General features: G+C 34.7%; 4 protein-coding genes and 1 non-coding gene across 5 annotated transcripts; 3 read left to right on the forward strand and 2 right to left on the reverse strand.

The window, feature by feature from the left end:
- The first annotated feature begins 1,817 nt into the window (after positions 1-1,817).
- Positions 1,818-8,894, forward strand: LOC120170444 (protein transport protein SEC24-like). Its single transcript, XM_039178380.1, has 14 exons — positions 1,818-2,145; positions 2,257-2,322; positions 3,114-3,167; positions 3,262-3,434; positions 3,644-3,830; positions 3,952-4,097; positions 4,173-4,327; positions 4,578-4,659; positions 4,745-4,860; positions 5,062-5,160; positions 7,599-7,722; positions 7,837-8,117; positions 8,379-8,593; positions 8,683-8,894. The coding sequence occupies exons 1-14, from the start codon at positions 1,818-1,820 to the stop codon at positions 8,892-8,894; spliced, it is 2,238 nt and encodes a 745-aa protein (XP_039034311.1).
- Positions 8,895-10,358: 1,464 nt separating this feature from the next.
- On the forward strand, positions 10,359-14,802 carry LOC120170486 (heterogeneous nuclear ribonucleoprotein Q-like). Its single transcript, XM_039178439.1, has 9 exons — positions 10,359-10,516; positions 11,793-12,233; positions 12,321-12,437; positions 12,648-12,788; positions 12,910-13,083; positions 13,266-13,473; positions 13,551-13,726; positions 14,167-14,252; positions 14,413-14,802. Exons 2-9 carry the CDS (start codon positions 11,826-11,828, stop codon positions 14,555-14,557), a joined length of 1,455 nt encoding a protein of 484 aa, XP_039034370.1. The 5' UTR covers positions 10,359-10,516; positions 11,793-11,825; the 3' UTR covers positions 14,558-14,802.
- A 1,235-nt stretch (positions 14,803-16,037) lies between these two features.
- On the forward strand, positions 16,038-17,777 carry LOC120170487 (probable calcium-binding protein CML48). Its single transcript, XM_039178440.1, has 5 exons — positions 16,038-16,479; positions 16,750-16,796; positions 17,043-17,215; positions 17,328-17,346; positions 17,500-17,777. The coding sequence occupies exons 1-5, from the start codon at positions 16,101-16,103 to the stop codon at positions 17,608-17,610; spliced, it is 729 nt and encodes a 242-aa protein (XP_039034371.1). The 5' UTR covers positions 16,038-16,100; the 3' UTR covers positions 17,611-17,777.
- Positions 17,778-19,008: 1,231 nt separating this feature from the next.
- On the reverse strand, positions 19,009-19,415 carry LOC120170488 (ferredoxin, root R-B1-like). Its single transcript, XM_039178441.1, has one exon. It carries the CDS (start codon positions 19,399-19,401, stop codon positions 19,009-19,011), a length of 393 nt encoding a protein of 130 aa, XP_039034372.1. The 5' UTR covers positions 19,402-19,415.
- A 1,146-nt stretch (positions 19,416-20,561) lies between these two features.
- On the reverse strand, positions 20,562-20,648 carry TRNAY-GUA. The gene is given in 2 exon segments: positions 20,562-20,597; positions 20,612-20,648. It is a non-coding gene; the product is annotated as a tRNA-Tyr (tRNA).
- Positions 20,649-20,720: the final 72 nt, after the last annotated feature.

The raw sequence follows: 20,720 nt of genomic DNA on the forward strand, positions 1-20,720 counted from the left end.
GTCCTAGATCACGAGGATTTATATTTCCTTTTTGTGCCACAAATTCTTAAAATGTACTAACCAAAAGATGTATTACTGCAGAGAACTAAGCAAGAGAAACTTGCAGGCAATGTATGTTCTTATCGTTCCCGTCTTGATCGATTCTGATCCGAAATTTGTAGAATTCAGATCATATGCTTTAAAGGGTTTTCTATTTTATTCCCATAAAAGACTTGCCACTATGCATGTAGAGACAATGTCTCGTATTTAATTTATGGTAGTATTTTAGGAAACTCTGTATGTTGAAAATCGATGTCGGTTGTTTCGATTTCATCTCATCTCATGAAAGATTTATGTAAACGAATAATATTTGATTTGTTAGTATTCATGGAATTGTTGAAATGTTATCCGGGACCAAAATTGGCTGCAGGTTCTGGGGGTTCCGTGATTGATGCTAAACCTAATAGGGGGTTCTGTGACTGATGCTAAGCCTAATAGCTCTACCTCGACAGCCAGAGCATCGACTGAGCAAACATTGACCGATACGTATCAGAAGTATGCAGTTCTTGCTACTGTTATAATCTTTGCGGGTGCATTGGGATGATATATGAAATCTGAAGAAAAGAAGAAAGAAATTCGGGACTAAGGTAGTTACTGCAAACCCGATCAAATTCGGAACCGAAACATAAGATGGATAGTTGTCTTTCTACTCGGACGTAGTGAATAAACCGAACTTCTTTGTCTGGTGAAACTTGGCCTACTCTGGGTTAAGCTTGATAGAGCTAGTAAGATCGGCCCGAGTCTGAAAGTTTGTCTTTGTTCAGCCGAGTCTGAAGACACATTTTTGTATTTTAAATAATTTTTTATTTTTTGAATAATACTTTTAACCTTTTTAAATCTAAAAGAAAAAATATTTGTAAATAACTGAAAAATCTATTAAGCACCTAGTCGATAATTAGCAATTTAGCATCCAATTTAACTCTTCATACGTGTCATTTGTCATGGAGTTTCTTTTTTATACAGTTCATCGTATCACTTGTCATATTATTTAGAGATGATAATTTAATTTGATTTAATTTTGTATAGTTAATAACTTTTAAAAAAAATTTGGTTTGATAGAATTTTGTTAAGAATAAATTCTTTGAATCGAATTTGAATTTAGAGTTAAAAATCTTTGACATGATCTGACACGTGATAATAATAAATTTTTTTATATAAATTTAGAGGAAATTGTTATAATATCATTTTCTATTGTTTTCAATTAAGCTCTTATTTTATCGAATAAAAATATTTTTTTTATTTTTTGAGTTAAGTCGAATGCAAATTTTATCCTCAAAATTGTAGTTAAATTTTAGGTTAGATGAAACCTCTCTAAACTCGAATCGAATCAGATTTTAATAAGATGTTTGCTTCTTGGATAGAGTCAGACTCGACCGATTGCAATATCTAATATTATCACTTAAAAAATTATTCGAATCATTATTTTTATTAAAAATAATTATTTATAATTGATAATTATTTTTTTAGAGATTTATTTATTTATTTATTTATTTTTAAATGTTTTTTTACTATTTAACACTTTAATTAATATACTAAAGATTTAGATTTTTGAGCTGAAACTTCAGGAGTAAAAGAAGTTATCGAAGTTAAAAACTCAAAAATTATTGAAAAAAAGTTTTTTTATATATAATTTGCCACGTCATCGTCCAAATTCCAACGTGGTATACTCTCCGTTTCTTATTGGCTATCTCCACGAGTATTGGTTTTGCTAACATACAGAAGAGATCCAGTCACATTATTTCCGGGAAAATTTAGAGAGAAAATAGTACGGGAGAGCCATGGCGGTTCGTGCGACGGTGTCACTATTCCCTGTAGATCCCGATGCACAAGAAGCGTCGGGCATTCCTTGGGGATTAACCGTGACGCCTTTCGCCGCTAAAGATGAGAACGGCCAAGCGCCGGTCTATGGATCGGACGGACATATTTTGCCTCGATGCGAGAATTGCTATGCCTACTTCAATACCTATTGCGAGCTCGATCAATGGGCCTGGAATTGCTCTCTTTGCGGCACACTCAACGGTCTATCTTCTCAAGCCATCTCCAGATACTCTCACCCTCAGTCATGTGCTGAAATGATGTCGTCTTTTATCGATCTCGAGCTTCCTTGTAAGTGTAATTTGATTGCTCAGAAATAAAAGAACAAGGACGATGAAAGTGATGGATTATGAAGTTTTTTGGGGACTAGATTTACTGTTTTATTTTCTTGTTTCTGTGCAGTAGAAGGATCGGAGGAAGAAATTCTGCATGCTCGTCCGGTGTATGTTGCAGCCGTTGACTTGTCGTGTGAGATCTTCGGTTACTCTGCTAGACTTCATTTTGATATTACTATTTTTGTTATACATTGTGTATCAGAGATGATCCCAATTGCAATAGTTGTAATCTTCACGTTGTTCTAATCTTACGAATTTCAATATTGTGATTTCTTTTATTTGAATCTCAATTTAGTGGTGCTGAATTATGGTAGAAAATGGATTTTGTATTTTTTTTTCTTCTTCCTTCATACAAGTTTGTGTGGAAGAAATTTCTTGAAATCGACAGTCTTGATTAGGATCAATTATAGTGTGAAAACTACAATATTTTATAAGAAACTGAAAAAGATTACTAAGTGCAGCAGTTTATAGTGACAAAGTGTTAAAAGAACATTTTATGTTCATGGCATACTCAGATTTCTATCTATAATGTCCCTTTTTCTTTACTAGTTCATGATCCTCATGTACACATGCAGCTCCTCTGTTTATGTATATAGTTAAACATGAATATGGGGGCATTGTGTAGTTTGACAGTTAACTTTATTAAAGATTACTTTTGTGTAACTGGTTTATCATACATTTAATGAGATTTTTCACCTCGATGCTTGAGAAAAAGGTAGGAGAAAAATATGAGTTTCTATGTTGCTTGTAGTAGGATGTTCATGAAGGAAAAGAAAAAACACTGAACTAAAAAGTAGTTGATATTTTACTTGGTTCTTCTCTTAATCATTTAGCATATATCATGCATGATGGCTAGTTCTTTATATTATTGTTTATATACCTTAATCTACAGAGACTTATATAAAACTTACTTTTTGTTTGCAGCTTCTGAAGAATTTTTGGAGCTTACTAAAAGTGCACTGCAGGCAGCACTGGAAGGTTCTTAATTGTTGGATAAATGATTCATTGGTTTTGTTTATTCTTAATTTTTGTAGTTGGAAGGTTGATTCCCTCATTTTCATTTCTACTGCAGCTCTTGCACCTGAGTCCCTTTTTGGCCTTGCCACTTTCAGCCACAAATTAGGGTTATATGATGTTCAAGGGCCTATACCTGTTGTAAAGAATGTTTTTATCCCTCAAGATGCGGAGGGCACCTTTCCAATTGAACTTGAAGATGTCATGCCTTTATTACAATTCCTGGCTCCAGTATGTATTCTGCACTTGTTTTTCCATTCATTTTTGTCCTTTGCCATAACCCTTTGTAGAACTTACGAGCAGCGCATTTGTATCTGAGATAAAGCATAGTTGGTAGAGTCTTTCACTTATGATCTTGTTGTGTTGCCTTGTTTATATCAATCAAACTCTCTATGTGATTTAGTATTTACTGGTCTACTTAAAATCAATAATCTATACAGGTCGAGACTTGTAAGGATCATATCACATCTGCGCTTGAAACTCTCAAACCAACTACTTCATGGGAGAGAACCCCTGGGACTGGTCAAGAGTTCGATGGTGTGTTGATGGGTGGTCGAGGTTTTGGTTCAGCAATGGAAGCTCTTTGCAATTACCTTGGGTCAGAATATGGAAATACATTTGCATTAGGTATGCATGATAATCATTGAGGTTCTTCTGATTTGCAATGTCCTTATTTCTTGGTTTTTTGGCATCATGAATATCTATGTAATGTGCTACATTCTTTTGTCTTCCCTGTATGTAACTGCAGCTAGAGTGTTTGCCTTTCTCTCGGGTCCTCCTGATCATGGACCTGGGCAACTAGATACAAGAAGGTATGGTGAGCAATATGCCAGTAAAGGAGAGGATGCTGACCGTGCATTACTTCCTGAGCAGACACCATTTTACAAAGATCTGGTAGATTTGGATTGACTTTCGTTTTCTCTAATTTTAGCTGTATGGTTTGAGAAATGTAGCATTGACATTTTATAGGCTGCTGTGGCTGTTCAAGCTGGTGTTTGTGTGGACATTTTTGCTGTTACAAACGAGTATACAGATTTGGCTTCTCTTAAATTTCTGAGCATAGAAAGTGGCGGCTCTCTTTTCTTGTATTCAAATACAGAAGATTCAACACTTCCGCAGGACATGTAAGTACATTATTTACTCCTCTAATTCTATCATTTGGTTTTAGTGGACTTATTCTATTGGTTAATGGCATAACAAAAGGATACAAGAATAATTACATTTGCTTTAAGCTTAGATACAGTTATAATTTATTCTTTTTTTCAGAACTCAGAAGATGGCGTTTAGTGCCTATTTTTGTTTCAGCACTTCATAACTACTTTAGTTAATGACATGAAAAGTTCATTCATTGCTTTTATTAATGTTACTTTGCAGGTATCGAATGCTAAGTCGACCATATGCATTTAATTGTGTACTAAGATTAAGGACATCTACTGAATTCAAGCCTGGCCATTCTGTAAGTGCCCCATAGGCCCATACTTCTTTCAAATCCTATTACTGAGGAATCCTAATATATTAATTCTTTCTCACTTCTTTTGCAGTATGGTCACTTCTTCCCTGACCCGCAATATGAAAATGTGCAGCACGTTATTTGTTGTGATTCTTATGCAACGTATGCTTATGACTTTGATTTCGCTAATGATGTTGGTTTTTCCAGGTATGAACTCATTACAATTTTCTTTATTTTGATTTATATGTTATTTTCAGCTTCTCATTATGTTTGTTTCTTGCATGGACCAATTGGAACTACCTAAACGCTTGAAACATTCCCCCTTTACATTTACTTTGTTGTCTTCTACGCATTAATTTTATGATATCCTGATTTTATAATCTCTCCATTTATTTTTGTTATTTGCAGATCTGCATCTGAACAACCTATGGTGCAGATTGCATTTCAATACACTGTTGTTGTGCCCCCTGAGGAACTCTCTGGTTCTGAATTGGTTTCTTCTAGTAGGTATATTATTCCTGGTGGATATTCTATTCCTTGATCACTTTTACCAGCCTTGTCTGTAACACCCATCTCCCGTATACCTTTATATATACAAGCTATAGATGTCACATCACTTTTAAAATAGTTTCCATTTGAAAATCCGTACAAATTTGTTTCATTTTATAAACCATTATAATTTACTTATAATTAAAACATGCATTAAACTTAAATAGACAAATAAAAGAGATGTTTCACCTTTCACCGTTTTACAGTAGTTTAATTCAAAAGCTTTTCAGAGCGTTTTTACTAAACCTATTACATGCCAACTAAAATATATCAAAAGTAGACAGGTATGTCATACTGTTACTGATTAGGCGACTCTGACTTGATGTCCGATGATCTCCTTACTCAGCTGGTATTCAACCTACGCGTGAAATAAACACACGTTAAGTATTACTTAGTGAGGCATACTTAATCATAAGCAACTTATACACATAAATAAAGGGTAACAATTCTAATATCGAGCAACTCTTTACAATTTATTGTAAACCTTATAACTTTGCACCATTGGTGTTATTATGGTAATTTACCCACTTTCTGTTCATGTTCATTTATTAGAATGCACAAGTAGTGCCTATACGGTAATTCATCAACTCATGATGAATTCCGTGGTTTGCACACATAGTGTCTGTACGGTGATTCATCAACTCATGATGAATTCCGTGGATTTGCACACAAAGTGCGTGTACGGTGATTCATCAACCCATGATGAATTCCGTGGATTTGCACACAAAGTGTCTGTACAGTGATTCATCAACCCATGATGAATTTCGTGGATTTACACACAAAGTGCCTGTATGATGATTCATCAACTCATGATGAATTCTGTGGATTTGCACACAAAGTGCCTGTATGGTGATTCATCAACTCATGATGAATTCCGTGAATTTGCACACAAAGTGTCTGTAGTACACTTCGTACTGATATACCCATGTAACATGTTTTTAATAATATCTACTTATAATTCTTAATGAACTTAATGAATGCACTCACCTGACTTTCCTCGCTAAGTATCCAAAACGTAAGGCTGATTACTCCGGTACTTTGTCTTTGCCCTTAGTTTTGCTTGTCTCGGGAGCTTGGTTCTGATCTACTCAAGATCCATTAAAACATGTACCATACCCAATGTTAGTATATTTCCTAACCATTAACTTTCTATATCAATATCAACCTATTTTTAACATTTCTGGTTCCAAAGTATCGATACTACTACCCTGGTACCGATACTTCTATACTATAGTACTGATACCCCCTTTCGGTATCGATACCAATATTAGGTTCGATGTTGCCTGGCATCGATACCCTTACCATGGTATCGATACTACCATACTATGGTACTGATACCTCCTTCCGGTATCGATACAAATTTTAGATTCGATGTTGCTTGGTATCGATACTCTTACCATGGTATCGATACTACCTCGCCGGTATCGTTACTGATAGTATCAGTACCGATACCCTTGCCCAGATTTTCCAGTTCTTAACCCGATTATTAGCCAAATGGGGCCAAATTTCTTTATATTTACACCCAACAATGCTGTTTAACTCTCTCTACTTATCCATACTAACTTTCCTTCATTTAGTTATTTAAAACATCTAGTATCCCTCAAGAGCATTTGATTCTAAGAATCACACCAAAATTTCTAATTTGTTTTTACACACATCCGATGCTTCTAACCTTTCACTTACTTCTGTGACAAGTCAAATCTACCAGTAAACATCCATAAAAACTCCTATTTTAACATATCACTCAAAAACTCATTTTCTTCAATCTTTAATATCTCATCCATAACTTAGTTTTGATTCCCTTTAATCCTTCCTTAAGCTTCTAGTATAATCAATGCTTCAAAACCCAACCAAAAACGAAGGAATAAACTAGTAAATCGAAAACTCACCTTTGACCTATGGAGGAGAGTTATGCACGGGAAAGAAGAAGGAAAAGAGTTGACCAAGTTACCTCCCTTTTTCCCCTTACTCTTTACTTTAATACCCTAAAAGAAATGAATTTTAAATTCATTTAACTCCAATTGACCAGAATGTCCTTTTAAGCCTTCATTACTACAATTTAGTCTAAACCATTAATCCTAATCATTCTCATCTTTTATCATTTAATCGAATAAATCCTCCTCTTTTTAAATCTTTTCAATAAAATCCTTAATTCAATATTTGGAGCATTACATTGTCGGACAAAAAATATGAATAACTTTGTAATTGTTCATTCTTGAGGACATGAAACAATTCTAGCCTCATTTGCAGGTTGAGGAACATAGACTTTGGTTTTTCACAATTCATACAAAATCTTCTAGAAGTTCAAATCATTAAAAGCATATTTGATTGACAATATTGCTTTCTGGCACTACTTGTGGGATAGGCTTGAATCTTGCTGTGACATTTTTATGCAGAGGCAAACATTATATTAAACGACGACTTCGGATACGAACTTTGCAATATGGAACTGCCCGAAACCTTAATGAACTTTATGATGCTGTTGATCCCGAAGTGGTTCTATCATTGCTTGTTCACAAGGTTCACCCCCTTCCTTTCTCTCTTTTAGCATCTTTCATGCATGTGTCCATGCTTGTGCATTTTATTTCTGAGTATCATCTCTTGAAGTTTATATACATATGATCGGTTCTACAGGTCATATTAGCCTCTTTGGAGGACGGAGTTAGAGAGGGCAGGATGTTGCTTCATGATTGGCTAGTAATCCTCACAGCTCAATATAATGAAGCTTTTAAACTTGCCCAATACAAAAATGGAAGTAGTTCAATGACAAGTCAGGTCGACGTGACTTTCTCGCAATGCCCCCAACTGCAACTTCTGCCTCGGTTGGTATTCGCTTTGCTTCGAAATCCTCTTCTGCGCTTCCATGAAGAAGGTGTTCACCCTGACTACCGTATCTATGTGCAATGTCTTTTCAGGTACACATGGTACTCAAATTTTTTGATCTGGGTTATTCTTAAGCTACACTTGGTAGAATCAGTCTTTGTTTCATTTGGCCTTGCTTGCTGATGCTTGCTTTTAAGCCTTTTAAATCCACTTAACTAGTATAGGATTCAATCTTGAAGCTATCATTCGGATAATTAGCGTAACTGTAAACTCGTAATAGCCAGATTATCTCGTAAGTTCTTACCACTTATCCTTTTTATTTTATTTTCGTTTCTTCCACGTGTGTGGTGCAGTGCACTGGAACCAAGTTCTCTTCACCGTGCAATCTATCCGGTCCTAACATCATATTCAGCACCAGATAAACAAGCCTATCCACGGCACTCCTTAAGTCGTGCTGCTCTCATCACCAGTGGTAGTCCAATATTTTTCCTCGATGCATTCACGACGCTAATCGTCTTTTACTCATCTACAGCAGATCCTAGCCTTCCTTTTCCTCCACCCCAGGACTGTGAGTTCTTCGGTCACTTGCCAGTATAAAAAAGTTGAAATATAGACTGTTTTAGCTTGATTTCTTCTGAGCCGTTGTATGCTTATCAGGTTTGTTGCGGTCTACAATTAACAAATTGAAGCAAGAGCGATGTATCACTCCCAAACTAGTATTTATCCGGGGAGGGCAGGATGATGCAACGGCGTTCGAGAACTATCTCATCGAGGAGCAGGATGTCGACGGAACCGGCCTAACTAGTGTCATGGGCTTTGTATCCTTTCTTGAAGATATCACCCAAAGTGTGTTGGAGTACATGAAATAGAAATAGAAGATCACATGAGCAAGCATTGCTCTACATACATACTGCTAGGGGGCAGATAAATTCATCCGAAAGGAATAGAAATGCCTGAATTTTCACATGGACCAAACTGTTTGTCAAAGAAGATTTCAATCTCTTCGCACTCTTTCAGGAGCTAGTGGATTGTTTAAGCGTTATCCCCACTCTTCAAATTTCGTAAACTATTGTTTTAGGTAATCAAGTTAGAATTTTTGATTAAAATAATTTTATACAATCTATATATTAAATAACAATCATTTATAATTTTAGTTGTTTATCTCTTTATTTATGGTTATGTCAAATGTGTTGTAGATAGTTACCAATATGATTGATTTAATAAACTTTAAGGCTTAAGCATGTTAAAATCTTTTAAAAGTAGAATTTGGTATTACTTACAAATGGTAGTATTTTTTTTATTAATTATTGACATTCGATTTATCAGTTACTTTTAATAAGATATCACAAAAGTATATTATGAGGATGATTTTTTTAATCTAATTTACTTTCATTAATTAATCAAAAGATTTATTTTCATTAAGGAGCGTAATGATTTATCCTGTTAGACCAACTTATAATAATACAATTTCTTTAACTAAAGTTTTTTATTTTCTATGTAACCGTTGGATTATATTTGTGTTTTCATTTTAAGAATTAAATTATCATTTCTATTTTATATCTCGAAAGTCCTTAACATCTTATAAAAATGTGTCATATGTCATGTTTTTACTAATATTTAAAAAAAAATCAAAATCTGATAAATCAAGACATAAATAATAGTTTATGCAACAAAAAAAAAATACGAACGAGGCCTTGGTTCAAAGGTAATGTCGAGGCACTAAATTCTTAATGTCTTAGGTTGCATTCGGTTTTGTTGTGTTATAATATTTACTTCTGGTATATATACATATATTCAAGTTTTTGTTCGATGGTACCTTGTTATGTATACTTTTGGTTATAGTTATCGGATATATTAATTATGTTTGTTTTTGTTATTGTATTTGTTGTATTTCCCTAGAAAAAAAATTAGACACCAAAGTAAATTTTTTATTATCAAAATAATATATAAAAAAAGTTTAGAAATGAAACTAGAACAGTTGGAATAATTTAAGGGTCAAAACTTGAATTAAATCAATCAAATATCATCTACAAGTAACAATTTCCAATCCCATGAAATCCATAAAATAATATTTATAGTTATTATTTATTAGTGGTATATTATCAAAACTCAACAAAGTTCCGTGCCTTAAATAAAATTTCCTACAAGTATAGCGGGTTTGGAATAAAAAAACAAAACAAAACTAAAATCCTCAAACAATAAAGAAAAGATCTGCAGCAAATTCATTCCATTTGTTCATGGTTTTGCCAAAAAAATGTGAAAAAATTTTATCTACAAGTGTAAAGCGTGTTCCTCTATGTTTATTCTGTTGTTCCTCTTTCAGGATTTGACCCGTATTTTGCTTGTTTCTCGAGAAAACAACAACGGAAAGGAAAAGTAAAGGCGTTTCCTTTCTGCAGTTTTACCTCCAAACTTCACACTATAAAGCTTACGCACTTTCTATCTCAGCTGTCAAACCTTGTTGGATTCTATCCCTACAGCCAGAACTCGGGTATCTCCTCTTTCTCTCTCGAAACCCATGATTGGAATGTTCCAAGTTTTGCTTGTTCTCGGGGGAAAAAATGTACTTCCATTTCTGGGAATTTCTTTCTTATTTCATTTATCCAGAGCTGATTTGAGATGAGTATTTGTTTAACTTTACTGGAGTTTTCAAAATTTTAAACTTTTAGTTGGAGGGTAAAGAGTTCTGGATTACTTAATGACTTGGTTGGTAAAGAATTGTTCTCTAATGAAGGAATGCTGCATATTAGGTGCAAAAAGTGAACTGTGGTATGTTACGCAGGAGAGAAAAGCTAGGCCCTAAGTCCTTAATTACTATACCAAAGATGTATTGTTAGAATTTGGTGTTGTTATATTTGCCCTTCTCTTCTATTGTCCTCATAATTTTTAGATAATATTGATAAGAAAAAGAAAAAAATATGTTGTTTCTCGAGTTTGTAGGATAGGGTACACTCTCTGTTATTATCGAGCTATGAATAGGTTTCGAACATTAAGTTAAAACTCAAATTGCAGAAATATATGGAACGCGAGTGTTTGTTTTCCTTCTTGGTGCGTTCAGATGATTTGTTAATCGAGTGTTAGAAGCCTTACATTTTTTTATTTGTAATGTTTAATCCTATTCTATATAACTGCATGAACTATGAAGGCTGAATAAGAGTATAGAAACAGTGGACTATCATATAACTTGTTTTATTGATAGCCAATCAATTTTATTTTCTTCCGAACAAACTATGATAACTGTAAGAATCTTGGTGCTTATTTAGTTTGGGGCTGTTATTATATTTGATTAGGTTAGGTTGCTTGATTTTCATTTTCCAGTAATCTCATTTATTTCCTATTCTGTATATTTGAACTAGTCATGCTTGATTTTATGTTGTAATTTTGTTTTGTCGCTTTGCATTACGTTTTGAAAGAAGCTGGCATAAGCTTAAACATGTCAATATTTTCTTTTTTCTTCGACAGCAATCATATGACTCTTGTTCTGATTTTGAGCAAGTTTGTCCCTTGATAACTTGCACCACTTCATAAGCCTCTTAATTATCATTCAGAAATATCTTTTTCTTTTCTCTTTAAAAACCTACTGCTTAATTATTCCTTTGATGAAAGTCTTTAACCTTGCAACCCCCTTTTGAGTCTTTATCTCATGACACGAGTTTCAATTGAGATACGTATCTGAAAATCCTTGTGGCCATCATTTTGTTTCCTCCTTTCAATATGTGTGTACTTCTTCCCTTGAATTCTTCTGGCCTCTGTGCCTTCTTCAGAATTGCCTTGCAAGCTTATTTAAATAGATACATAAGATGCCGAGGCCAAAGGCAAGTACGGCTTCTAAGTCAGTGGATTCTGAAGGACGGGATGAGCTTGAACAGCCTGTTGAGTCCGCTGAGAGGATTGATCTCAATGAAGATAACGATCCCGAGGAAACCATGGAAGAAGAGGTGGAGTATGAAGAAGTGGAGGTAGAGGAAGAAGAGGAGGAGGAAATAGAAGAAGAGGAGGAAATAGAAGAAGAGGTGGAAGAAGAAGAAGAAGAAGATCAGGATGTTGAAAATGCTGATGGGGAACTTGATGAGGATGAAAAGAGGACATATGCTGAGCTTCTTGCTCGTCCTCCTCATGGTTCTGAAGTATATATCGGAGGCATTCCACATGATATTTCTCAGGAGGATTTGAAAGGCCTTTGTGAATCTGTTGGAGAGGTTACTGAGGTACACTTTTTTTTTTTTTTCTGCTAAATGTGAAACTATTTTCCCTTTTTGAGATTAATACTGATGCATCATACTTTATGATGGTAGGTTCGGATTATGAAAGGTAAAGATTCAAGTGAAAACAAGGGCTTTGCTTTTGTGACTTTTAGAAGCGTAGAATTGGCCGATAAAGCCATTGATGAGCTAAATAATGCCGAATTTAAGGTGACAAGTCTTCTTATGCATCACTCATATAATAATATTATCCAAACTAAAAAAATGTTGCATCTCATAACTTGAAAGCAACTTACAGATTATTTGTGTATCCATCTCCGTTTTCTCTTTGGTTCTGACAACAACATTATTTGTTCTTATGTTTGGTCTTCACAATCATGTTTCTTTGGTTGCTGAGCAACTTATCAGTCTCTCTCTCAGGGTAAAAAAGTTAGGTGTTCTACTTCCCAATCAAAGCATCGATTGTTTATTGGTAATATTCCAAGAAGCTGGGAAGAGGAAGACCTGAGGAAGGTCGTGTCAAAGGTTGGGCCTGGAGTTACTGGTTTGGAATTAGTGAAGGTTAGTTTAATGGCCTTGTGTATATGTGTTGTCGTCTCTACTAGTTTATATTATTGGGTACTTGTGATCTCTAGGGCTGTTCAGTGGTAATGCCGCGATGTATTTGCTTTTGTGCTTGCAGGATATGAAGAACTCAAGTAATAACAGGGGCTTTGCCTTTGTTGAGTACTATAACAATGCATGTGCTGAGTATTCAAGGCAGAAGATGATGAACTTGGAATTCAGACTCGGTAATAATGCTCCTACTGTGAGCTGGGCTGATCCTAAGAATGCCGATTCTTCTGCTTCTTCTCAGGTATCGTATAGTTTCTCTCTTTCACTTCCCGACTTCCTGCAGGTTTCTTTTGGTAGTTTATGTTTCATGCATGTCTCATTGAATGATTTGTTCTATTTTCTTGTGTTTAAGCTGACACACATGCATGTGTCTTCCTTACTGTAATTTCGATTTGTTAGTCTAAGGTAACCCATCTTATGTAGGTAAAGGCAGTTTACGTAAAGAATTTGCCAAAGGCTGTAACACAAGATCAGTTAAAGAAGCTATTTGAACACCATGGAAAAATCACTAAAGTGGTTCTGCCTCCTGCAAAACCTGGACAAGAGAGAAATAGAATTGGTTTTGTTCACTTTGCAGAGAGATCTTGTGCCATGAAAGCACTCAGGAACACAGAAAGATATGAATTAGATGGTGATTATTGAGTTCTTATCCATTTTACATTTATTTTAGTGGATGTATTTCCGAATGTTAGTGTTCCCATTTCTCAGGCCAAGTTGTGGAATGTTCTCTTGCGAAGCCACAAGTAGATCAAAAGACATCTGGGGGGTCAAGTTCGCAGAATTCCAGTTTTCTTCCTAGTTATCCACCTCAGATCGGGTATGGTCTCATTGGGGGTGCCTATGGTGCTTTAGGTCCAGGATACGGTGTTGCAGGCATCCAGCAGGTGATATATTTCTCCATGCATATGGGTTTTCTTCATTATTGTTGTCTCTCAATACTTTACATTTGTCTGTTCATGTTTTCATTTTCATTCTATCTCTGCATTTTACTCATTCGGCATATCCGGGATATTCCCATGAGCACCTTTGGCATTTGTATAATTTATGACTAAAAGCTCCTCTACAAGATTGTCTACAAGATTAAACTCAAAGTTCGGGATGCCTGTCTCTCTATCTTGTTTTTGGTTTTATGTTAAACAATCCTTACTAATTTCTTACTTTTTCGAGTGTTGATGCTGCTTGAGGAAACGTGGCAAAAGTTCGATAGCTTATTCTTATATCTTTATTAACTATCATCCTTTGATTTACTTGGTTTTATGCTTTTTCTCTCTCTCTAGATTTTATCTGATATATATATATATATATATAATTATGTCTCCTACAGCCCTTAGTCTACGGAAGGGGAGCAACACCTACCGGCATGTCAATGATGCCGATGCTTCTACCCGATGGCCGGATTGGATATGTTCTGTAAGTTCAGTAACGTTATTTTCTTTCCAATACTTAAAACTTTTAGAAATTTGTGTCCTTGTTCTTTCCATGCAAAGCGAATATTTCAGTTCCTTTCAACCCATAGGCCATATCTATAATATGCACCCAACGATCAGACCTTGATCATCTATCGATGCAGGCAACAACCGGGAGCGCAACAACCTCAAAGCCCGCCTGTACATCAGAGACACAGTCGAGGTGGCAGCAGCAAGAGTGGTGGCAGTTCGAGCAGCAGGGGAAAACACGGTGGCAGCGACAATGGCCAGCGATACCGACCGTATTGATTTGCTCGTATTAGAATGGATTATAAGCGGTGGGATGGAGAGTTTATTTTTAGTCAAATTACCTTGCCATCTCCACAAATTGTTGATTTTTCAGCTAAAACCATAACTGCCTTAGTTCTTAAGGTGTATTATGGGGCTTCTTTTTAAAGTAAAATGTTTGTGCATGAAATGTTATTCCAGCTAAATGTTGAATCTGTATGACCTGTTTGATATTCATATCTTTATGATTACATGTGATTTCCGTGTTTTTGGTTCACGTTAAATGGTTGATTCGGTCAGACCGGTTCGAGAGTTGGACCAAGTCGAGAGTCCATAAAGGGCAGGGGACGTTACATTTGGAAGTCGCAGCAGAAATGAAATTAAATTGAAACTTTTAGAGCCTTTATAGCATATTCAGAACATGTAAGGGTCAAACTGTAATGAGCATAAAAGTAGCATGGCCATAATGTCATCGAACCAACTTAGGATTTAACCCAATTCCTTTAGGCATGTACTTTTTGCACAAACTTGTAAGTTTCAAGGTAAAAATGAAATTTTCAAATATTTTGAGGCATCGATTAATTTTCAAGGTATTAGGACCATCTTGTTACATTTTGACAAAGTTTAATGATTGTTTTGCAATTATTTCAATAATTTTTATGATTATTTTGTAAAGATTCAAAAAATTAATGATCGTTTTATAACTTCTAAATCTTCAGTGACCAAAATGATCACTTAATCAAAATTTAATGACCTATGGCGTACTTCAACCTTAAATTTTTGACAGTATGAAAATGAAAAGGTATAATGGCAAAATTAGCTTCCAATGTTTATTAAAATGATAATTTTGGCCCCTATTATTGTTTTAGCATTTGACCCTCAATGTTTTATTTTAGGTCAAAAAGACCCTTAGCATATGACTAAATAGTCCCTTTGGTCCTTATTATTTTTTCTAGAGCATTTTGGCTCTTAACGTTTTATTTTGGGAGTAAAAAGACCCCTATTTTGGAGCGTTAACCGCTCATTAACTAATGATTTTCATTCACATAGGGTTATTTTTCACCCAAAAGGAAATGTTGAGGCCAAAATGCTCTAATAAATAAAATATTAGGGGCCAAAATGACTATATAATCAAACAATAGATGTAATTTTCGACATTATGTCTATAAATAAATATAAAATAACTTTTAATCTTTGAATTTGATAATTTTTTCAAATTGGTCATATAATTATTTATTTATTTTTATTGGTTCTTGAATTTTGATATATATATTTTCATATGTTTAGTCTTTTTGATTATGTGCCACATGATATAATCCTGAAATGTCACATCACTAATAGGATTAAAATGAAAAAAATATGTTAAATTTAGGAGGCTAACGTGGACGAAAACAAAGTTCAAAGACTAAAGTCAAGGAAAAACGTAAAATTTAGGAACTAAACTCTGATTTATCCCTTATAAATAACAAAGATATCGAAATCGAACTGCTGCATTCAATTTATCAGATACCGACAGGGGGGAAATCTAGCAAACGAGCGAATTGTCTTTCGAATTTTGAAATCAATGGAATTTTCAAGGTACAATTCATCTCATTCCACGGCGCCGTCGGCGCCGGAGTTGCCTCCAGAGTCCTACGGCCACCAACAGCACCAGCCTCCGCCTCCGCAGCAGCTGAACCAATACCAAAGCTACTACGGAATCCCTCCTCCGGAGCCGGTGCCACCTCGTCCGTCGCTAAGTTATGGGCAGAGCGGTGGGTTTCCGGCAGGAACACAGCCAGATGTCGTGAGGGCGTTTCAAATGGTGGATAAGGATAGAAGTGGATTCATCGATGAACACGAGTTGCAGCAGGCGCTATCCTCGGGTTACCAGAGGTTTAATCTTAGGACTATAAGGTTGCTCATGTTCTTGTTCAAGAATCCTTATGATTCCCACAGAATTGGTAAAATTCATTCTTTTTTTCCTGCTTCATTATTTATGTATTCCCAACGTGAACTTGAAGAAATTATCTGCATAAATGAGACTTGAATCCCAGACTTAATCGCTCTGTTAATTGAGCTTCCATGGTGTTTTGCTTGTGCTTAAATGCTAAGTTATAGAGTCGAATTTGAACTGGGATAAGGCATAATCGGAAACAAGTATTTCGAGCTGGGTTTAAGCACATATAATATGTATCGAATGAAATGATTGTTGCTAAAATTTTCAATTTCAGGGCCTGTGGAGTTTGCTGCACTCTGGAGCTGCCTTGGTCATTGGCGGGTAAGTGATTAAACATTTTCTTTGATTTTTCATTTCACTTTAAATATTCATATCTAACCCTCGTTTTGACATATATTCGAACATATGTATGAAAATATAATGCTTAAAGGAACTTTAAAATATGTAGATTTGAACTTTGAATATACCTGTAACCGACATTCTTGTGTTCGAGCAACATGGTATTCGTGTTAATCGTTCAACATCTTTACTCATTTGATTAACGTTCAATGGATTCGGAATTTGTAGGCGATATTCGACAGATTTGATAAAGATAGAAGTGGGAGAATTGATTCAATGGAACTAAGGGATGCTCTGTACAGCCTTGGATATACAGTTCCACCTCCTGTTTTTCAAGTTCTAATTTCCAAGTACGATAACGGAAGTGGAAAGGTAGAACTCGATTTTGACAGCTTTGTCGAGTAAGGCTTATTTTCTCTTCATTTTTTTGTTGTAATTTTCCCCTTTTCTCCGTTCAAAGATTTGAAATGTAATCTGACTGTGTTGTTTTCTCATCTTCTGTTTGATTTGCAGATGTGGGATGATTGTTAAGGTGAAATATTGCTCTCCTTTTAGCTATTTCCATTCTTCTGGAAAAATGCTTATTGAATCAGTCGACACGAGCATGCATTCCGTGTAAAATCTGCATACACATGTTTACATTGTTTTGTCATTGTTCGATTGAAGAGCTTCTTGTATTTTTCAGGGTTTGACAAACAAATTCAAGGAAAAGGATAAAGGATATACAGGCTCGGCGACGCTTTCGTATGATTCATTTCTGTGCATGGTAATTCCATTTCTTGTTTCATATGATTGACGCCTTTGTATTTCAACCTAGATATCAAATAATCACCTTGTTTTTTTTATGACTTTGGCTTGATCAAATCCTATCTTACATTGTAACTTCTGGTAAATTTTCTGTAAAACGTTAGCATTGTTATTAGCATTTAATATAAAGGAGGTTGTGATTCTGTTCAAGGAAAACGAATCTCAGGGATTTGATCTTCAAATATCATGTGTATATATGCTATATATATAAGCACATATATTCTTTAATCATTTCTGATTTTTGGCTTATGTTATTCGGATTTAGGTGTGTGCGTCAAATAGTAGTATGTGGCTTTTGGCCTATGTTATCCGGATTTAGGTGTGTGCGTCAAATAGTAGTATGTGGCTTTTGGCCTATGTTATCCGGATTTAGGTGTGTGCGTCAAATAGTAGTATGTGGCTTTTGGCCTATGTTATCCAGATTTAGGTGCGAGTGTCAAATAGTAGTATGCAATTTTTGGCATATGTTATTCGGGTTTAGGTGCGAGTGTCAAATAGTAGTATGTGATTTTTTGGCGTATGTTATTCGGATTTAGGCCAGTGTCAAATAATAGTATGTGATTTTTGGCGTATGTTATTCAAATTTAGGTGCGAGTGTCAAATAATGGTATGTGATTTTTTGGCGTATGTTATTCCGATTAAGGTGTGAGTATGAAATAGTAGGATGTTATTTTTTGACGTATGTTATTCAGATTTAGGTGTGTGTCAAATTATAGTATGTTTAATTTCATTTCTAAATTTTTCATGTATTTGAAGTTGCTTTAAAAGGTTTTATGTCTGATTATGTGTTGGATAAACAAAAGCAGAATGAAGAGTTGGACAAACGTGTGTATTTACAACAAAAGCAAAATGAAGAATCATCGGTAGTTAGTAGAGTTATAAATGAATCGAGTTTGAACGGATAAATTTTGTTTATATTGGTTTATCTTTTTACAAGTTTATCAAGAAGTTTAAAATTTCATTTTTGTTTATTTATTTTATATTCTGTATGTTTTTTAACGTGTTTATTTAGTTTTTTCAAACATATTCGTTTAGTATGTTTCTAAACATGTTTGTGAATGTTAATCAAACATTTTTATCGATTGAACATGTATTAAAAATATATCCATATATAATAAAGAAATAAATCATAGATTATCATATTTATTATTTTCAAATAAAATCAAACATAAACATAAATATAGATATTTTAAGTATCTCTTGTAAGAAATATGAATTTAAAATAAAATAAATGAGTTATATTCAATGCAATACTTCATTTGTGAAAGTAATGTAATGATCGAAAGGTATTCATCCATAATCATGTTCTGTTCGAATTAGAGAAATAGTGTCAAATATCAATGTACTTACAAGTGTGAATCTCACAGTCCGAAGTTGGGTACGATACTCAAGCCAGCAGATAACCGTTGGCAATTTGTTTTTCGTCTAGGAGGGTGGCGTCCGGCTGATCCATCGAACCGGACACTATCTTCCCGACACATGCCGCGCAGATTCCAGCTCGGCAATCATGGAGCAGCGCCACTTCTGCATTTTCAGCTGCATCTAAAATGTATTCATCACGAGGGGCCTCAAACTCATCCATCACACCATCAAGTCCTACAAGCTTAATCTTGTAAGCTGCCATTGGTGTTCTGTGCTTGGAGGAACATTTCAAGCCAACAGGTTTAGAGACGTTGTTAGCAAATCCAAGAGATGTCGGGACCGTGACAATGGCACTAAAGAACCGATTAGGGATCGAAGCTCGAACAAGACAATGAGAAATAATCTTCGTAGTTGTCATTTTTATCCCTAAATCCAAATAACAATCGGTCAATTTGTCAAGTGATTGACATATACAATTACACACATAACGTGTTGTTTAGATTCTTTACTTTTTACGAAACATCTGTGTCCTGAATAACTTATTACACATATGATAACATTATACAATTACACATATTTATATTTATCACTGTACCGAATCTGTGTTATAATATACGTTAACCACCGCAATTTCCAGTCCTCAATTAAAAAAAAACTGAAAATTCAACTAAGAAACTTGTAAAAGATCAAAGAAGCAGAGAGAGAACCTAATAGTGATGGTAATCGGCTCAGCACTCGTAAGAGTGAGAAACTTGATTCTGCTGTGTTAGTGTTTTAGGGGTTTAGGATTTTGGTATTTGGTATTTGTCAAAGAGCAAATATAAAGGAAAGTTTTTAATACAAGTTAGCCCCTGAACTATATCATATTTTTTAATTAACCCTTAATTTTTTTTTTGTAAATAGTTCTCTGAATTTTGGTTTTTTCCTCTCAATTCAGTCCAAAAACCTAACACGGTTAATAAATATGGGTAGGCCAGAATAAGAACATGACACATTCCATATAAACATGTCACTTTACCATTGAATTTGAAACGAAATTTAATTGTAGTTTGATATAATAATAACTTTATTCTTAAAATTTATACGTTTTTATCAGTTTAATCTTAATTTGAAACAATTTAATAAATTTAATCTTTCATGTTTAAGAAAAAAAATCAACTTAATCTTTCTTTTATGATAATATCAAACCAAATGAATCAATCAGATCAAATAACAGTTGGATATCTGTTGAAGCCAAAAGATTTAGAAATGATCTTAAGAGATCCAAGAGATGACGGATGGCAGTCATGAACCGGTTTGGGGTCAAAGGTCGAACAATACAAGGGGAAGTAGTCGTCATCTTTACTCTTGAACCCGATTAGCAATGGTCAGTCTGTCATGTGGTTAATATATACGAACATACATACGTACGTGCGTATAAATATAAAATCCAAGCAAATAACCATAATAAAACGATAAATTAAAAAACCAAGAGCATTTAGAAGGATTAACAAATGCAAACCAAAGTAGAGCTTTATTAGTTTCCATCCAACATACATTGTGGATATGCACAGATATTTGGGAAAAGACGAAAAAAGTTCCGACCTGCCGGATTCGAACCAGCGACCTAAGGATTGCTATGTGCACCACTACAGTCCTCCGCTCTACCAACTGAGCTAAGGTCGGCTTCATTTATGGTTGAAATATTTATGTTTTATTTGTATTTTCTAATACTTCCTTAATACAATTTATTTAAAT

The sequence above is a fragment of the Hibiscus syriacus genome, unplaced genomic scaffold (assembly GCF_006381635.1).
Source record: "Hibiscus syriacus cultivar Baekdansim isolate YM2019G1 unplaced genomic scaffold, ASM638163v2 tig00111779_pilon, whole genome shotgun sequence".
Lineage (NCBI taxonomy): Eukaryota > Viridiplantae > Streptophyta > Magnoliopsida > Malvales > Malvaceae > Hibiscus > Hibiscus syriacus.